The sequence below is a fragment of the Rhinoraja longicauda genome, chromosome 28, assembly GCF_053455715.1.
Source record: "Rhinoraja longicauda isolate Sanriku21f chromosome 28, sRhiLon1.1, whole genome shotgun sequence".
NCBI classification, from domain to species: Eukaryota; Metazoa; Chordata; class Chondrichthyes; order Rajiformes; family Arhynchobatidae; genus Rhinoraja; species Rhinoraja longicauda.
In genome coordinates, this window is record NC_135980.1 from 25,487,955 (window position 1) to 25,505,189 (window position 17,235).

A 17,235-nucleotide genomic window follows, 5' to 3' on the forward strand; every position below is an offset into this window, starting at 1 on the left:
GCCGTCTTGTCCCGCGGTCAGGCTGTTGGGAGTTGCCACGTCGGGGCGGTCGGGGCTCCCGATATTGAAGCCCCCGCTGGGCGGTGAAAAAAAAATCCCGCGGCCTATTTCAGGCCGCGCCGGATGGTGAAAGGTCCGTGGCGGGCCGACCCAAGCCCCGCGATTCGGGGCGGGCGGACACGTTGCCTCTGCCGCTGCCGGAGCTCCCGATGTCGGCCCCCATCCAGGGGCCTGCGGGCTTCCGACGTCCACGCGGCCCGCGCCGGAGCCTCCGGAGGCGAGTCGCAGCCGTTCCCGCAGCATTCGCAGGCAGCCAGCGCCGCAGGTGGTGAGTCCGGACCGCGGGCTCTGCGAACCAGAGCCCCAGGTGGTCCCAGGTGCATGGCCGGTGGTAGGCCGCAACGGGAACGGAGACACGATACAGAACAAAGGTCGCGTCTCCGTTCTGGAGAGAGAATGTTACAGTTACAGTTCCCGTTCCCTCCCACCCCCCCCCCCAAAACATAACATACAACACTACATCATATTAACACTACAATTGAGACAAAAACAACAAAAAACACAAAAGACAGACGGACTGCAGGCAAGCCGCAGCTGCGGGCCGAATGGCCTGATTCTGCTCTTACATCTTATGCACAATGACATATTGAAGCACGATTATATACTGATAAATATTTGTTCTTTCTGCATGAAGGGACACTTGCTTATGGAGTCAGAGCAAGTCCCTGTGGAAAGCAATGTACCCTGGGGACAGACAGACAGTAGCAGGTGCAGCAGCCTCTGATCCTCACACTGATCCCACTCTGGTCTGTCGGGTCGATTCAGTGGGAAAATTCCAAGCTCTGGCTTAACATGATCCCATCAGCAGAAATAAGATATCCCCAGAGTCTCAGAGCTCTACTTTGTGTCTACCCCACACTATCCAAGCCCTTTTTATTCTTTAACAAGGAGATTTGATTCAATTAATCACAGTTGCTTGTTCATAAGTCATAGGAGCAGAATTAGGCTATTGACTCCACTTGCCATTCAATCACGGCTGATCTATCTTTCCCTCTCAACTCCATTCCCCTGCCTTCTCCCCATAACCCCTGACACCCTTACTAATCAAGAATCTGTCAATCCCCGCCTTAAAAAATATCCATTGACGACCTCCACAGTAGTCTGTGGCAATGAATTCCACAGATTTACCACCCTCTGACAAAAGAAATTCCTCCTCATCTTCTTTATAAAATTAGGTCCTTTCATTCTGAGGCTCGTGGCAGCACAGAGGCGCAGTCGTATAGTTGCTGCCTTACGGCGCCAGAGACCTGGGTTTGATCCTGACTACGGGTGCTGTCTGTGCGGAGTTTGTACGTTCTCCCTATGACCGTGTGGGTTTGCTCCTGGTGCTCCCATGTTCCAAAGACGTACGGGTTTGTAGGCTAATTGACTCTGTATATCGTAGATTGTCCTTAGTGTGTAGGATAATGTATATGTATGGGGTGATCGCTGGTCAGCTCGGACTCAGTGGGCCAAAGGGCCTGTTTTTTGCGCTGCATTTCTAAACTAAACTAAAATCTAAAATAAAAAATGTGGACACTCAGTGAATTTCGCACCCATTGTTGGGACTCCACCATTCCAGTTCCCACGCCCTCTCTCTCTCTGCCCATGATGACACAGGAGCAGAGCTCCGATTATCTGCTGACCCTGAACCAGGCGGAGTGGCGTGGGGGAGGGGCTGGTGCCACACTAATACTCCAGCTCTGACACACTAGCACATCTGTTTTGCTACATCATATACTCAATGCTCTCTTCCTTTACTTTAAATAGAGCCATTGAGAGTTACAGAGTCACGCAGTGTGAAAACAGGTCCTCCAGCCCAAGTTGCCCACATCGACTAATATGTCCCATCTACACCAGTCCCACCTGCCTTCCTTTGGCCCATATCCCTCTAAACCTGTCCTACCCATTCCTTCTCTCCCGAGATGCTGCCTGACCTGCTGAGTTACTCCAGTATTTTGTGAATAAATCGATTTGTACCAGCATCTGCAGTTATTTTCTTATACTACCCATGTACCTGACCTACCGTTGTGATAGTCCCTGCCTCGACTACCTCCTCCGGCAGCTCGTTCCATACACCCACCACCCTTTGTGTGAAAAAGTTATCTCTCAGGTTCCTATTAAATCTTTCCCCCATCACCTACACCTATGTTGTCTGGTTCTTGATTCCCCTACTGTGGGCAAGAGACTCTGAGCGTCTACCCAATCTATTCTTCTCATGATTTTGTACACCTTTATAAGATCACCCCTTATCCTCTTGCAATCCAAGAAATAGAGTCCTAGCCAAGAAATAGAGTCCTATTCAACCTCTCCCTATATTCAGGTCCTCGAGTCCTGGCAACTTGAACTTTAAACTTTAGATATACAGCGTGACACAGGCCCTTCGGCCCACCGAGTCCACACCGACCAGCAGTGACCAAACACTAGCACTATCCTACGCACTAGGGACAATTCACAGAGGCCAATTAACTTACAAACCTGCACGTCTTTGGAATATGGGAGGAAACAGGAGAAAACTCAAGCAGACACAGGGAGAACGTGCAAGTTCCATAGACAGGAAGTATCTAAAGAAGCAGGGGTAGCGCAGTGGCACACCGGTAGAGTTGCTGCCTCACAGCGCCAGGGACACCAGTCATTCCTGACTCCGCGTTCTCTCTGTACAGAGTTTGTACATTCTCCCTGTGACCACGTGGGTTTTCTCCGGGTGCTTCGGTTTCCTCCCATACTCCAAAGCTTTAGAGGTTTGCCTTCTGTGAAGAGTAAATTGTCCCTGGTGTGTGGGATAGTGCTGGGGTACAGGTGGGGGAGGTCGCTGGTCGCCATGGACTCGGTGGGCCAAAGGGCCTGTTCCACGCTGTATCTCTAAAGTCTAAAGTGTACCTTGGTACACGTGATAACAAATAAATCATTGAAACCATTGAGCCCCATCTTCCCTGGGATCGGGATTATCCCCGGGATTGGGAATCCCTTCATCACAGGCGCTAGGAGCCCCTTGATCCAGGAGTATGTTCCTTTATTTCGTGGAGTCTGGCTTCTGTCCCCTGAGTTCATAACTTCTTGGAGCAGAATTAGGCCACTCATCCCATGAAGTCCACTCAATTATGGCTGATCTATCTTTCCCTCTCAACCCCATTCTCCTGCCTTCTCCCCATAACCCTCGACACCCGTACTGATCACGAATCTGTCAATCTCCGCCTTAAAAATATCCATTGACTTGGCCTCCACAGCCGCCCGTGGCAATGAATTCTACAGATTCACCACCCTCTGACTAAATAAATTCCTCATCTCCTTACTAAAGGTACGTCCTTTTATTCTGAGGCTATGGCCACTGGTCCTAGACTCTCCCAGTAGTGGAAACATCCTCTCCACATTCACTCTATCCAAACCTTTCGTAAGTTTTAATGAGCTCCCCCCCCTCTCATCTGTGCTCTGAATTCTCTTTCTCCAGAGGGTTGAGATTCCCTTGTTCCAGAATTATGGAATGGTGGGTGTTACAGGTATTTTCCCTCCATTTCTGTACCCTGACGGTTAGATTCACTGAGTCTCTGCTCCCCTGTTGCAGGAACTGTCCATTGATCTGCATTCTCCGCCACTTCAGCTGGGCAGTGCGAACGGGAGTGGAGTACCGAAGCTCTACCACTCTGAGAGCTGTGATGGAGAAATGATGCTGGACAATGCCCGGCTCAGGTCTCTCTTCTCCCAGGGGTAAGTTTCCCGTCACAAATAAGTTCATAAGTCCAAAGATGGACACAAAAAGCTGGAGTAACTCGGCGAGACAGGCAGCATCTCTGGAGGGAAGGAATGGGTGACTTTTTGGGTTGAGACCCTTCTTCAGACGAAATGTCACCCATTCCTTCTCTCCAGAGATGCTGCCTGCCTGTCCCGCTGAGTTACTCCACCTTTTTGTGTCTATCTTCGGTTTAAACCTGCATCTGCAGTTCCTTCCGACATAAGTCCATATGTGAAAGGAACAGAGTTAGGCCATTCGGCCCATCAAGTCTTAACCCGCACAATCCATGCCTTTTTTATTCCTTAACAAGGAGATTTTATCCACAGTTACATAAGTTCATAAGTCATAAAAGCAGAGTTAGGCCATTCAGTCTACTCCGCCATTCAATCTTTCCCTCCTAATCCAATTCTCCTACCTTCTCTCCATAACGCATGACACCCATACTAATCAAGAATCTATCTATCTCTGCCTTAAAAATATCCATTGACTTGGCCTCCACAGCCGTCTGTGGCAGCAATGAATTCCACAGATTCACCACCTTCTGACTAAAGAAATATATCCATTCTATCCAAATATAACTGTGACTGAGATCCACGCTCCTGGATGCTTTTACCCAACGCCAATGACCACATGGTATCTCGCATCCTGTCAGCTGATCCCAAGGGGAAGGAAGAGCCGCAACAGGAAGTCCCCTACACAGTGAGGGCACAGGTTACATCATTGAGCAGTTCCCAGATACTTCCTCGCATTCTGCCCGGAAAACATGACTAAGATGTCAGGGGGAGAGACTCGTCGGGCAAACGCCGACCAGGGTGGTGGCACTGAGGCGCAGTGAGCAATGAGAAGGATGTACATCTGTCCACTCAACCACCACCAGGGCTCAGACAGTGTCCGGCTGTCGAGGCCAGAGATGCAATCACTACACACCCCAGTGATAGTCGTGCGCGTGTGTGTCTCGCACCACAATGACAGGCTGTGTGTGTGCCCCACACCCCAGTGGCAATCAGTGTGTGTCCCAACACCCAGTGACAGTCAGTGTGTGTGTGTATGAGTGACCCACACCCGAGTGACAATCAATGTGTGTGTATGTGTGTCCCACACCCTAAAGGCAATCAGTGTGTCCCTCAAAACCCAGTGAGTCGGTGTGTGTGTCCCACACCCTCGTGACAATCGGTGTGTGTGTTTGTGTGCGTGCATGTGTGACCCGCCAACTCTAGTGACAGTCTGTGTGTGTGTGAGAGACCCACACTTTAATGATTGTCAGTGTGAGTTGGTGGGACCCGTACCCCAGTGTGAGGTGGTGGGACCTGTGCCCCAGTGTGAGGTGGTGGGACCTGTGCCCTAGTGTGAGTGTGTGGGACCCCTATCCCAGTGTAAGTGTGTGGGACACGTGCCCCAGTGTGAGTGTGTGGGACCCGTGCCCCAGTGTGAGTTGGTGGGACCCGTGCCCCAGTGTGAGTGTGTGGGACCCGTGCCCCAGTGTGAGTTGGTGGGACCCGTGCCCCAGTGTGAGTGTGTGGGACCCGTGCCCCAGTGTAAGTGTGTGGGACCCGTGCCCCAGTGTAAGTATGTGGGACCCGTGCCCCAGTGTAAATGTGTGGGACCCGTGTCCCAGTGTAAGTGTGTGGGACCCGTGTCCCAGTGTAAGTGTGTGGGACCCGTGCCCCAGTGTAAGTATGTGGGACCCGTGCCCCAGTGTAAATGTGTGGGACCCGTGTCCCAGTGTAAGTGTGTGGGACCCGTGTCCCAGTGTAAGTGTGTGGGATCTGTGCCCCAGTGTGAGTCGGTTTGGTTATGCAGTCTCAGTCAATGTCACTTTCACTTATTCTGTCTCACTATCTCTTCCTCTTTTGCTCTCATTCTGCATTTCATCGGCTCTCTCTCTTGCTCACTCTCGCTTATGTTCATAAGTTCTAGGAGCAGAATTAGGCCATTCGGCCCATAAGTCTACACCGCCATTCAAACACAGTTGATCTATCTTTCCCTCTCAACCCCATTTTCCTGCCTTCTCCCCATAACCCCTGACACCCGTACTAATCGAGAATCTATCAATCCCTGCCTTAAAAATATCCATCGATGGCCTCCACAGCCTTCTGTGGCAGGATCAGTTTAGAGGGATATGGATCGAAGGCAGGCAGGTGAGACTCGTGTAGATGGGACATGTTGGTCGGTCCAAGAATAAAAGTGACAATCTTCCAAAATTTATATAGTTCATTCTGACTCTTAATTCACGCTTCACACCATGTTCACATGTTCTAGGAGCAGAATTAGGCCATTGTGTAAATCCAATCCCCGGTGTGTAAATCCAACAACTGAGGTTTTGTTTAGAATTAGGCCATTCGGCCTATCAAGTCTGCTCCGCCATTCAATCATGGCTACTCCGTCTCCCCCTCTTAGCCCCATTCTCCTGCCTTCTCCCCATAACCCCTGACACCCGTACTAATCAAGAATTTGTCAATCTGCGCCTTGGAAACACCCGCTCTCACTTGCTCTTCCGCCAGGTCCATTTGCGAGCCACAGTGGGAGCTGGAGTTATTTGCTCTGCAGGAGAGTAACGGCAAGTTGGTGCAGGCGCTGCATGAATCAAACATCACGGTCGAACAGTGGAAGAAACAGTTGGCTGCGTACAAAGAGGAGGCAGAGAAACTGCGGGACCGGGTGAGAGTCTCAGAGGGGAGGAAGGAAGGCTGACGTGGGGAGGATGGAACCTGGGAGAAGATGTGAGAGGAGGAGGTTTAGTTTAGTTTAGAGACACAATATGTGGAATGAGCCTTGGGCCCACTGAGTCTACGCCGACCATCGATCACCCCTTCACACGAGTTCTATGTTATCCCACTTTCCCGTTCACCTCCCACACAGTTGAGGCAAGTTACAAAGGGCCAATTAACTTACAAACTCGCACGTCTTTGGGATGTGCCAGGAAACCGGGGCACCCGGAGGAAACCCACCTGGTCACAGGGAGAATGTGGAAACTCCACACAGACAGCACCTGAGGTCAGGATCGAACCTTGGTCTCTGGCGCTGTGAGGCAGAAGCTCCACCAGATGAGGAGGGGGGGGGGGGGGCAGTGAGTGGATGGAAGAGATGACTGGATGGTGGGAGGGGAGCTGGGACAGGGAGGCGGCAGCGATGAGGTGTATCAGAATCTGACAGAAACAGGAGCCAGGGGCAGGTCAGCAATGATTATGTTGAGTGCTGATGCAGGCTGGAGGGGCCGAGTGGCCTAATGCTGCTGCTTTGTTCCTGTGTTGCTGTGCCCACGCGCTGCAGGTCATTGAGCTGGAGTCACAGGGTGGGGAGAACGTGACAGTTGTCTCGCAGACCATGGACCTCAGCCAGTCGGTGGAGGAGCTCGAGACGTTGTTGAAGGAGAAAGAGGAGGTAACTTGGGGCACAAACTGCAACTTGAAAAGCCACACTGTCGCATGTCGTGGCATGTGATGGAACATCGCATGTCCTGCATGTGACAGGATATTGCATGTCCTCATGTGTGATGAGATAATGCATGTCCTGGTGTGTGATGGGATATTGTATGTCCTAGCATACGACGGAGCATCACATATCCTCATGTGTGATGGGATATTGCATGTCCTGGCATGTGACAGGGCGTCATGTGTCCTGGTGTGTGATGTCCTGGCCTATGATAGGGCATAACGTGTCCTGGCATATGACAGGACATTGCGTGTTCTGGCATATGAGGGGACGTCATATGTCCTGTGTGTGAGAGGACATCGTGTGTCGTCATGTGTGATGGAATAGTGCATGTCCTGGCATACAATGGGGCATCACGTGTCCTGGCATATGAGGGGCATTGCGTTTCCTTGCTTATGTCCTGCCATTTGACGGGACATTGTGTGTCCTGGCATGTGACTGGATATTGCGTATCCTGGCGTGTGATGGCCCATTGCATGTGATGGTATGTTGCATGTTTCTGGTACGTGACAGAATGCTGCATGTTCTGACATTCGACAATAGACTGCATGTTCTTGTGTGTGCGTCTTGGTACATAAGACCGTGGAGCATGTGCTGGTGCCTGGTCCCTGCTGCATGTCCACCCCTGTGTTGACCACTGCGTCCTTGCCGTGCCAGCGATACCACACCCTGCCAGTCTGTCTGCCCTCAGGCCCTGTGCTGTGAGAGTGGGAGGGAGCTCTGACCCATGCAGAATCACGTGGGATCTTCATGCCGCTGGGCTGTGGTCATGCCAGAACTGTGCTGAACTCTCAGCAAGTGTTTTGTTTCTTGCAGATGATCCAGTTATTGAGGAGCCAAAAATCTGATGTGAATGAGTTGGAAAGTGACCGAGAGGAAGCCCTGCTCCGACTGCAGGTAGGGGGGGGGGGGCAAATCAGTGTAGAGCAATGTGGCAGGAGTGGGGGCAAGCAAAGGGACAGGGGTAACGGGGCAGGCACAATGGGGCAATACAGAGGTAGAGGGGCAAGGGTAATGGGGCAGTTGCAATGGGCTAATATAGAGGTGGTTGGGGGAGAGGCAGGGATAATGGAGCAGTTACAATAGGGCAATACAGAGGTGGTGGACAGAGGCAGGGGTAATGAAGCAGTCACAATGGGCTAATGTGGTGGGGGAAAGACAGGGGTAATGAGGCTGGCACAATGTGGCAATACAGAGATAGTGACTTTAGACTTTACTTTTAGGCTTTATACAGCATGAAAACAGGCCCTTCAGCCCACTGGGGTCTGTGCTGAGCTGCGATCACCCGTACACTAGCACCAGCCTGCACACCATGGGCCTTTGTGACCAGCTGCAGCTGGGCCTGTAAAATGGTGCCTCTTGCATATAGACTCAGTGGGCTGTTCTGTACATTCTGTATTAACCAAGGCGTGATGCTTAAGTACGGTGATAATCTTGCTGAGCTGTCTGCAAAAAAAAAAAGTATTTCACTGTACCTTGGTACAGGTTATCATAAAGAGACCATTGAGAGGGGTAGGGTGAGAGATCATGGAGCCTAGGTCATTGGGCCAGACTGGCGCAGTGGCGACAGGGGGCAGATGAAGACCATGGTGGTTGGAAAGACCGGGAAGGATGAAGGCAGGGAATTGGGCTGAATGTGCAAGGTTGGGAGTGGTGAGTGTTGGGGATGGGTGGTGTGGTCGGTGGGGATCCAGGAACGAGCTGGAAGCACCTTCCTCCACCCCCTCCCGTCGACACGTTGCCTCACAGGTTGACCATTGTCCATTTCCCCCCCCTCAGGAGGTGGAGGGCCGGAACGTGGAGTTGGAGCAGCAGCTACAGGATGTGGAGCAGACCCTGGTGGACTGCGTGAATGACCGGGAGAGGGTCCAGCACGACGCCCGCCAGTTGCTAGACATCCTCGACGTCAAGCTGTACGAACTGAACGATCTGCGCCAGGGTCTGGCTAAAATCGCAGAGAAAGAGGAAAAGTCCTGAACGTTGTGGCTGGATTCTCGATCCCTGCCACACAGCTCCCTGCCCATTGATTTAACCCCCGCTCCCTTATCATCACCCTGCCTTCCGCTCCCTCGCTCCTAGTTCCAGATATTCCCCTCGGGGCTCAACCAGTTGAAAGCCCAACAGCACCAACCTTTAAACAAACACTTGATCCAAGTCTGGTTAATGGAAAGTTAGCTCCTAGCTCTCAGCCCTGCACTAGTTCCATCCCACTTCCTAAATACCCACCTGCACAAGTCCCTGCGACTCTTTCTGAGTTATCCTTCAATTTATTTTTGAGCCTGCTTTTACCCAGCCTGACCTCAGAACTATTGAAATGCTCCTTGTCTTGCCCCAAATCATCCCTCCCCATCACCACAGTTCAGGAGGTGAGGCTACCCCTCCTGTTCGCAGGGAAGAAGGGGTTAATCCATGAGGAGATTGGCCCATGTTTGCAGGTATTTGGATGGAAGAGAAATGATCTCACACGGGTTCTGAGGAAGGTTGAAGATTTGGCCGTTTGGAATAGCTATGAGAATAAATGTCTTCACTCGGATGTGAATCTTTGGAATCCACAACTCCAGAGGAATTGCAGGCTTGGCCTTTAAGAATATTGAAGACTGAGATTGATAAGAGTTTTGGACGCCGAGGGCATTTAATGACACATAGGTTAAGTGGAAAAGCGTAGATAAGGTAAAAGATCAGAACAATCTTATTGAATTATAGGGTAGGATTGAAGGGAGTTAAATGCCATGCCTTGTTGACATTTTATGTGTTCTTATTTGTGACACTATGATATTATGCCATCCTCGTCATTGTAGCACTTTGACATACTACAAAAGGCATAACATGACACGGATAGACACTGCACACTCCTTACTCTAACACCCTAGACAGACCCTGCACAGCCCTGATTTACACTACTCATCCTCTCTGTAACACTTTCAGATATGGTGTACACTACTCACTAACACAGATAGACACTGCAAACTCTCACTGTAACACTCACATAGGCTGTAACACTCTCATATATAAATATACACCCCCTCTCTGTACCTCTCATATATAGTGTACACTCCTCACTGTAACATACACTGCAGACCCCTGATTGTAATACTCTCATATAGACTGAAACACTCTCATATCGACTGTAATAGACTCAAATAGACAGTCCACTCCTCACTGTAACATGGATTTACTCTGGAGACCCTCTCATATAGATTGTACACTCCTCGCTATAACATTGACATGCACTGCATTTCCCTCACTGTTACACTCTCATTTATACTTTAGTTTAGTTTAGAGATACAGCGTGGAAACAGGCCCTTTGGCACCCCGAGTCTGCGTCGACCAATGATCACCCCGTGCGCTAGTTCTATCCTACACACTAGGGACAATTTACAGAAGCCGATTAACCTACAAACCTCAACGTCTTTAGGATGTGGGAGAAAACCCACGCATGTACTCATTATAACCCTGTGGTACACAACAAAATCTTCATTATAACACTGTTATATATTGCATGCTCCTCGCCATAACTCTGATACGTAGTGTACACTCTGATAGTGTACCCGCATATCGTTCTATAAACTCTATGTTCAGTAAATCTCTTACATACAACATCCCCACACCCTTCTTGTAACATTCAGATATACCCCACACCCCTTGCCTCGTTGTACTCTCTCCAACAGATACCCAGCTACATTGATGCGGTGGATTGATTGTATTTTTAATGCCATTTAGTTTTAGTTTCGAGATACAGTGTGGAAACAGGCCCTTAGGCCATCTGAGTCTGCGCCAGCCAGCGATCCCCAAATACTAGCACTATCCTGCACACTAGGGACAATTTACAATGTTACCAAAGCCAACACGCAGCACGGTGGCGCAGCGGTAGAGTTGCTGCCTTACAGCGAATGCAGCGCCGGAGACTCAGGTTCGATCCTGACTACAGGCGCCGTCTGTACGGAGTTTGTACGTTCTCCCCGTGACCTGCGTGGGTTTTCTCCGAGATCTTCGGTTTCCTCCCACACTCCAAAGATGTACAGGTATGTAGGTTAATTGACTGGGTAAATGTCCCTAGTGTGTGTAGGATAGTGTTAATGTGCGGTGATCGCTGGGCGGCGCGGACTCGGTGGGCCGAAGGGCCTGTTTCCGCGCAGTATCTCTAAATCTAAAAAAAAATCTAAAAATTAAACTACAAATCTGTATGTCTTTGAAGTGTGGGAGAAAACCGGAGCACCCAGAGAAAATCCAAGTGGTCACAGGGAGAACGTACAAAACTCCATACATACAGCACCCATAGTCAGGATCAAACCCAGGTCTCTGGCGCTGTAAGGAAGCAACTCTACCTCTGCGCCACCGTGTCGCCCCAAATGTGCAGTTTCGTGGAGAAGCAGTCCCTGAGATCTTAGAAGAAAGCCAGTGGGCCCATCATGGTTGTGCTGGCTTAGTTATCCAAATACTCTTGTGCTCCTTCCTCAATGCTTTTTTTTTCAGTTTTCTTCCAATGTAACCCTTTAAAAAAAATTATTGTGAATTTGCATCCATTCCCCTCTCAGATAATGCATTCCAAATGCCTGCAACCAGCAAAGTAAAATATTTCTTACACCTTTAGATTCTTTGCCAATCACATTAAATCTATTTTCTCCACTGATTGATCCTTTTCCCACGAGAAATGTTTTGTTACTCTTTCAAAACCTTTCATGATTTTGGACAACAATAGAAAAATGTCTGAAGAAGTGTCCTGATCCGAAACGTCACACATCCTTTTTCTCCAGAGATGCTGCCTGGCCCGCTGAGTTACTTCAGCATTTTGTCTCTATCTTTGGTTTCAACCAGCATCTGCGGTTCATTTTTATTACATTATTCACTCTCTAAGATTCCCTGCTTTTTTATCTTCTGTAAATAACCAGAGTCTTCAATCCCCTGGACCTCTCCAATAAATCTTCACCCCCTGTTTGACCTAGACTTCCTTCTAAAAATATGGGGCTTTCAAATGGACCCAGAACTCCACCTGAGGTCGAGGGAATGATTTGTCATGTTTTTTGTTCCCTACATTTCCATTTGTAATTGAAAATCTCTCACTTTCCCAGCTTTTTCACAAAATTGTGTATAAATATTCATGTTCCCTCTGCTCCTTTAACTTCTCATGAAAGCACAAATCCTTTCAAAGCACAATTTCACAATTGTCCTTATTAAATTTAATCTGCCACGTGTCTTTGTTTTCACTAGATTCCTGAACTCTCTGTTGCCCTGTTCACTGTGCTTCAGATTTTACTTCATCTGCACATCTTTGAAAGGATATCCCAAATACTCAGTATTAGGTCAGGAATACATGTCAAAAAGAACGATGATCATAAAACATGGATGGTTGATGGTCGGTGTGGATTTTACTGGGCCGAATATTCAACAGGATTCCTCTATGACTCTGATTCTAAACCGTCCTCTTGCGAACAACACTAACCTCTAATCTGAAAAATAGCTGTTCATCACCACACTTTTCTGTCCTTCAGCAATTTGGTATCCATTTTGACATTGTCTCTTAATCCATTGGGCTTTGATGCTGCAAAGAGATGCCTTTAACGGTCTTTGCATGAATCCTCTCTTGTTGCAAGGATTTGTGTTGCTGACTGAACCAAACTGTTGGCTTAAATTCTTCAGTAACTTTAGGTTTACAATGTTCCACCCAGTTGATGCATTTTACCATTAATTCACGAGAATGTGGCAGGGTTGACATTTATTACCCATCCCTAATTGCTTTTAAGCTGCATTCTTCCCCTCTGTAGACCATGTGATGAAGGTGCTGCCATGGTGTTGTAAATGGGGAATTTGGGTATTTTAACTTAGTGACAATGAAGGAGCAGCGATATAATTCCATTTCAGGACAGTGTGTGTTTTAGTTTAGAGATACATCGTGAAAACAGGCCCTTTGGCCCACTGAGTCCACGCCGACCAGCGATCACCCATACACTAGTTCTATCCTACACACTAGGGACAATTTACAGAAACCTATGAACCTACAAACTGCACGTCTTTAGAATGTGGGAGGAATCCCACGCGGTCATGGGGAGAATCTGTACAGACAGCCCCCGTTGTCAGGATCGAACCCGGGTTTCTGGCGCTATAAGGCAGCAACTTTACCGCTGTGCCACTGTACCGCCCTGTGTGGTGAAGGGGAATCTGCGGTTGTCGATATTTCAATGTACCTCCTGCCTTTGACCTTCTAAGGGTAGAGATCACGGTTTAGGTGGTGCTGTTAAACTGTGTGCAGGATGAACATTTAAGGGTAGGGATTAAGCCCCCAAAGATTCTGCAATCCCATTTGTAGGTGATTTAATGGGAGGTAGAGCTGGTGGATTTATAGTCTTAAGAACATAGAACTAATTTAGTGTTGAGTTCGTGCCATAGTTAAGATCTAACTAGTTAGAAGTGAGCCATATGTTTACATGACATGAGATTTTTGTATTTTAGCTATTTTATTCTGTTAAAGTGTAGCAGTTACACGGAAGTCAAGCTGGTACATGCAATGCATTGGGCCAGAAGAGAAAGAATTTACTCAGACTGTGAGAAATGGCTGAGGCTGAGTGACGTTTCTTGCCAGTAGCCACACTGGCATTATTCCTGGTTAAACCCGACTGGAAAACCTTAACTTGTAAAGTTAATCCTGAACTTGGACAGATTTTATTTAGTTATGTTTACTAAGGTCAAACTTCATTGATTTCATTTGGGGAGATAGCAGGTGTTTCAAGTTACCTACCCATCTTCAGATTAGACAGAGATAAAATAGCTTAGGTTGCTGCTACTGTTCACCGTGTGAGCCCTGGGTTGAAGAAAGAGGAAGTTCCTGCTCTTGATCAATATCCAGTGACCCCTGGCTTAGAGAGAGAGAGGGAGGAAATCTGCCAGGTTTCCTGTTCCAGATCGATGACCAGTGACGCCTCGCTCAGAGTGAAGGGAAATCAGCCAAGGTTCCCGCTCTCAATCGATTCCCAGTGACCCCTGGCTTAGAGAGAAAGGGCAAATTGCCCTTGGTTAACTTCCCAGTCCGGTGATTCCAGACGGACGTTTCCATGTGGAGCTTTGGCTTGGATTATGGTATCATTAAAAATCCTGCTGTCTCTCTCGGAGTCATTTTGACTCATTGTGACTGTAAAATGGACGGTAGTGAGTCCCCAATCTGCCCTGTGTCTTTTTTTACAAAGCGGTTTCACGCAGCTGAGGGTTAGTGTTTGGAAAGTGAACAGATCCTTTCACTGCTAATCTGGGTCGTACCACTCACATGACCCCTTCACTCTGCTGCTATTTTCAGTGACCATGGCAAATAATCCAATTTTTCTCGCTTTTACCAAATTGTGTTTAAAATCGGTAACAATCTGGAGCAATGAATATTGAGCATTTCTCAGAGCCTTCATAATCAACATGAAGCCTGTGCTGATTACTAGTGTCGATAAGACTTTCTTAACACGGGGAAAAATTATGTTGTTGTTAACCCCAAAAAGCAGCTGAAATCGTGCCCAGTCCAGTCATTGACCCCAAATTCTGTCCCAATGTCTGCTAGGATGGATTCACATCCACAGTTAGATCCCAGCATCACTGTTAGGGCAGAAGTAAGCTACAATCATCTTGAATTTGATGCTAGGCTGCACAAACGGTAAGTCATAAACTCCCTTGGATATTGGTTACAAGGAGAGCAATGACAAGGAGAGTGTGCCTCACCCTCACAGTCGGTCGGTGATTCTGCTATTCAAGCTGTACTCCGACCATTGAACTCACAATTCGTATTAAAACACTTACGATTGTCGATAGAAGCCATTCACAAAGTATTTATTCTGTTTTTAATAATTAGAATTAATAATTAATCGAAATTAATAATACAACCACTAGGAGGACCTAGATTTTAGTGCAAAATAAACTACATTTGTTAGCATATTAGAAATGTATGAAACAATGCAATTTATAGTCTGTATACACACTGAACATAGTACATATCCAATCTATCTGCGGTACAATACATGTGCAGTATATATCCACATGTACACAGGTATAAATAGCATGTATGCAGTACACACAGATCATATAGTATATATGCAGTACACAGACAGAATGCACACTAAGTACAAATAGCTGGTACATACACAGTATGCATAGTATGCCGTCTTTTTATAGATACAGATACAGCGTACTGTATACTGGCAGTATCCACACAATGTGTGCACAATATATATACATAATGTCCATTCTATATGTGCTAGACAGCCTATTATTCAAGCATTATCTTCAAACTTCTTGATTTTTAGCTTTGATTAAAACTGGATGACTGTTAAATAATAAATTCAACCCGATACAAGTCTTATAAACCAATGAATTAACATTTGTAGATGTGCATTTCTTGGTTTAAGATGATGAATAAAATTCATATCTAGTTCTATGCTGGCATCTGTTCCTTCCATGCACAAAACTCACATTGTCAATTTTAGAAAGTCTTACTTGGCAGAGTGAGCCTGCAGAACTGTACACGGTTCTGTGTGTTATTCAGGTTAAGGATCAGGCGCTATTCAAAGACTTTGTTTATTTAGAGTAAGGATCACACTGCATATACAGGCCCTGTTTATTAAGGGTAGGAGCAACCATTGTTTAATTTTACAGAGCCATGGTCCACTTCGAGCAACTGCACAGAATGACTTTATTTACAGTAGGGCTTGTGTGCTGGGTAACTATATAGTTACCATTTAATTGGCAAATAGATTAGCCCCAGCTGATATCAAATGGGAGTGGTGGAAGAACAAGGTCAAAAAAAGAGTGTAAAGTTGCTCACCAACTTCAGGAACAAGGGAAGATTTGAGATAAAGTCGTGACAATTGTTGTAGTTTAAAACCCTGCAAAATAAACCTGATTGTCATTTTGTATCCGTCTGAATTCCTGCCACAGTTCTTGGTTTGTATTTTAACCATTCCTTCTCAAGCCAATGTATAATTCAGTGAGCCTTTAGTATAACTGCAGGCAGTTCCAGAGGGTGATTTGGGAAATACAAGCAAAGAACTTCACACACACTATGTAGCCAGAGAATAGGATGCAAACTAGGAGGCGTTGTTTCAATCTGAAACCATGAGATTATTCTGAAGAGGGACAGAGGACATAGGTTTAAGGTGATGGGGGGGGGGGGGGGGGGGGGATTTAATTGGAACCTGAGGGGTAGCTTTTTCATACAAAGAGTGGTGGGTGTGTGGAACTAGCTCCCTGAGCAGGTGGTTGAGGCAGGGACTATCGCAACGTTTAAGAAACATTTAGACAGGTACATGGATGGGGCAGGTTTAGAGGAATATGGGTCAAACACAGGTGGGTGGGACAGGTGTAGATGGGACATGTTGGTCAGTGTGGGCAAGTTGGGCCTGTTTGCACGCTCTATGACTCTAAGGTTCCCGACCTGAAACGTCACCTATCCATGTGGTCCAAAGATGCTGCCTGACTCGCTGAATTACTCCAGCACGTTGTGTCGTCGTTGGGATCGTGTCAGTGCATGCACAGAAAAGGGGAATCTGGATCTAATTAACTAATATATGACATGATCAGCAGAGAGAACTAGTTCTTGGAGGCTCGCCCAGTGGACATGTACTGTCCTAGTTGTGTGTGGAAATCCGCACAGGACGCGGCTTGAGGCTTAGCCAGCTAGCTTTCCTTTAATCTTTTGTTCTAACTTCCCATCTGTTTTTCTCGGTGTTCAACAAGCTCCCTCTTCTGGCCTGCAAGTGGCAGAGACTTGGGAAAGGCCAGAAAACGGACAGCACTTCCTGAGACACAGTGTTATATGGGTTATGAGTTTAGTTTGAGAGTTAAAGTACAGTGAAAAGCTTTTGTTGCATGCTAACCAGTCAGCAGAAAGACAATACATGATTACAATTGAGCCATCCACAGTGTACAGATATGTGTTGAAGGGAATAACATGAATAACGTTTAGTGCAAGATAAAGCTAGTAAAGTCCGATCAAAGATAGTCCGAGGGTCTCCAATGGGGTGGATAGTAGTTCAGGATTGCTCTCTAGGTGTTTTTAGGATGGTTCA

The 17,235-nt window shown here is 47.5% G+C and overlaps 2 protein-coding genes across 2 annotated transcripts in view; one reads left to right on the forward strand and one right to left on the reverse strand.

The window, feature by feature from the left end:
* LOC144606989 (homer protein homolog 3-like) overlaps positions 1 to 16,062 on the forward strand; it is a 36,135-nt gene extending 20,073 nt beyond the window's left edge. The window contains 5 exon segments of the mRNA XM_078423498.1: positions 3,602 to 3,744; positions 6,271 to 6,427; positions 7,040 to 7,150; positions 8,018 to 8,098; positions 8,981 to 16,062. Of these exon segments, the coding sequence (XP_078279624.1) occupies positions 3,602 to 3,744; positions 6,271 to 6,427; positions 7,040 to 7,150; positions 8,018 to 8,098; positions 8,981 to 9,178 (690 nt within the window). The 3' untranslated portion in view covers positions 9,179 to 16,062.
* ddx49 (DEAD (Asp-Glu-Ala-Asp) box polypeptide 49) overlaps positions 1 to 17,235 on the reverse strand; it is a 60,218-nt gene that overhangs the window by 38,061 nt on the left and 4,922 nt on the right. The window lies entirely within an intron of this gene.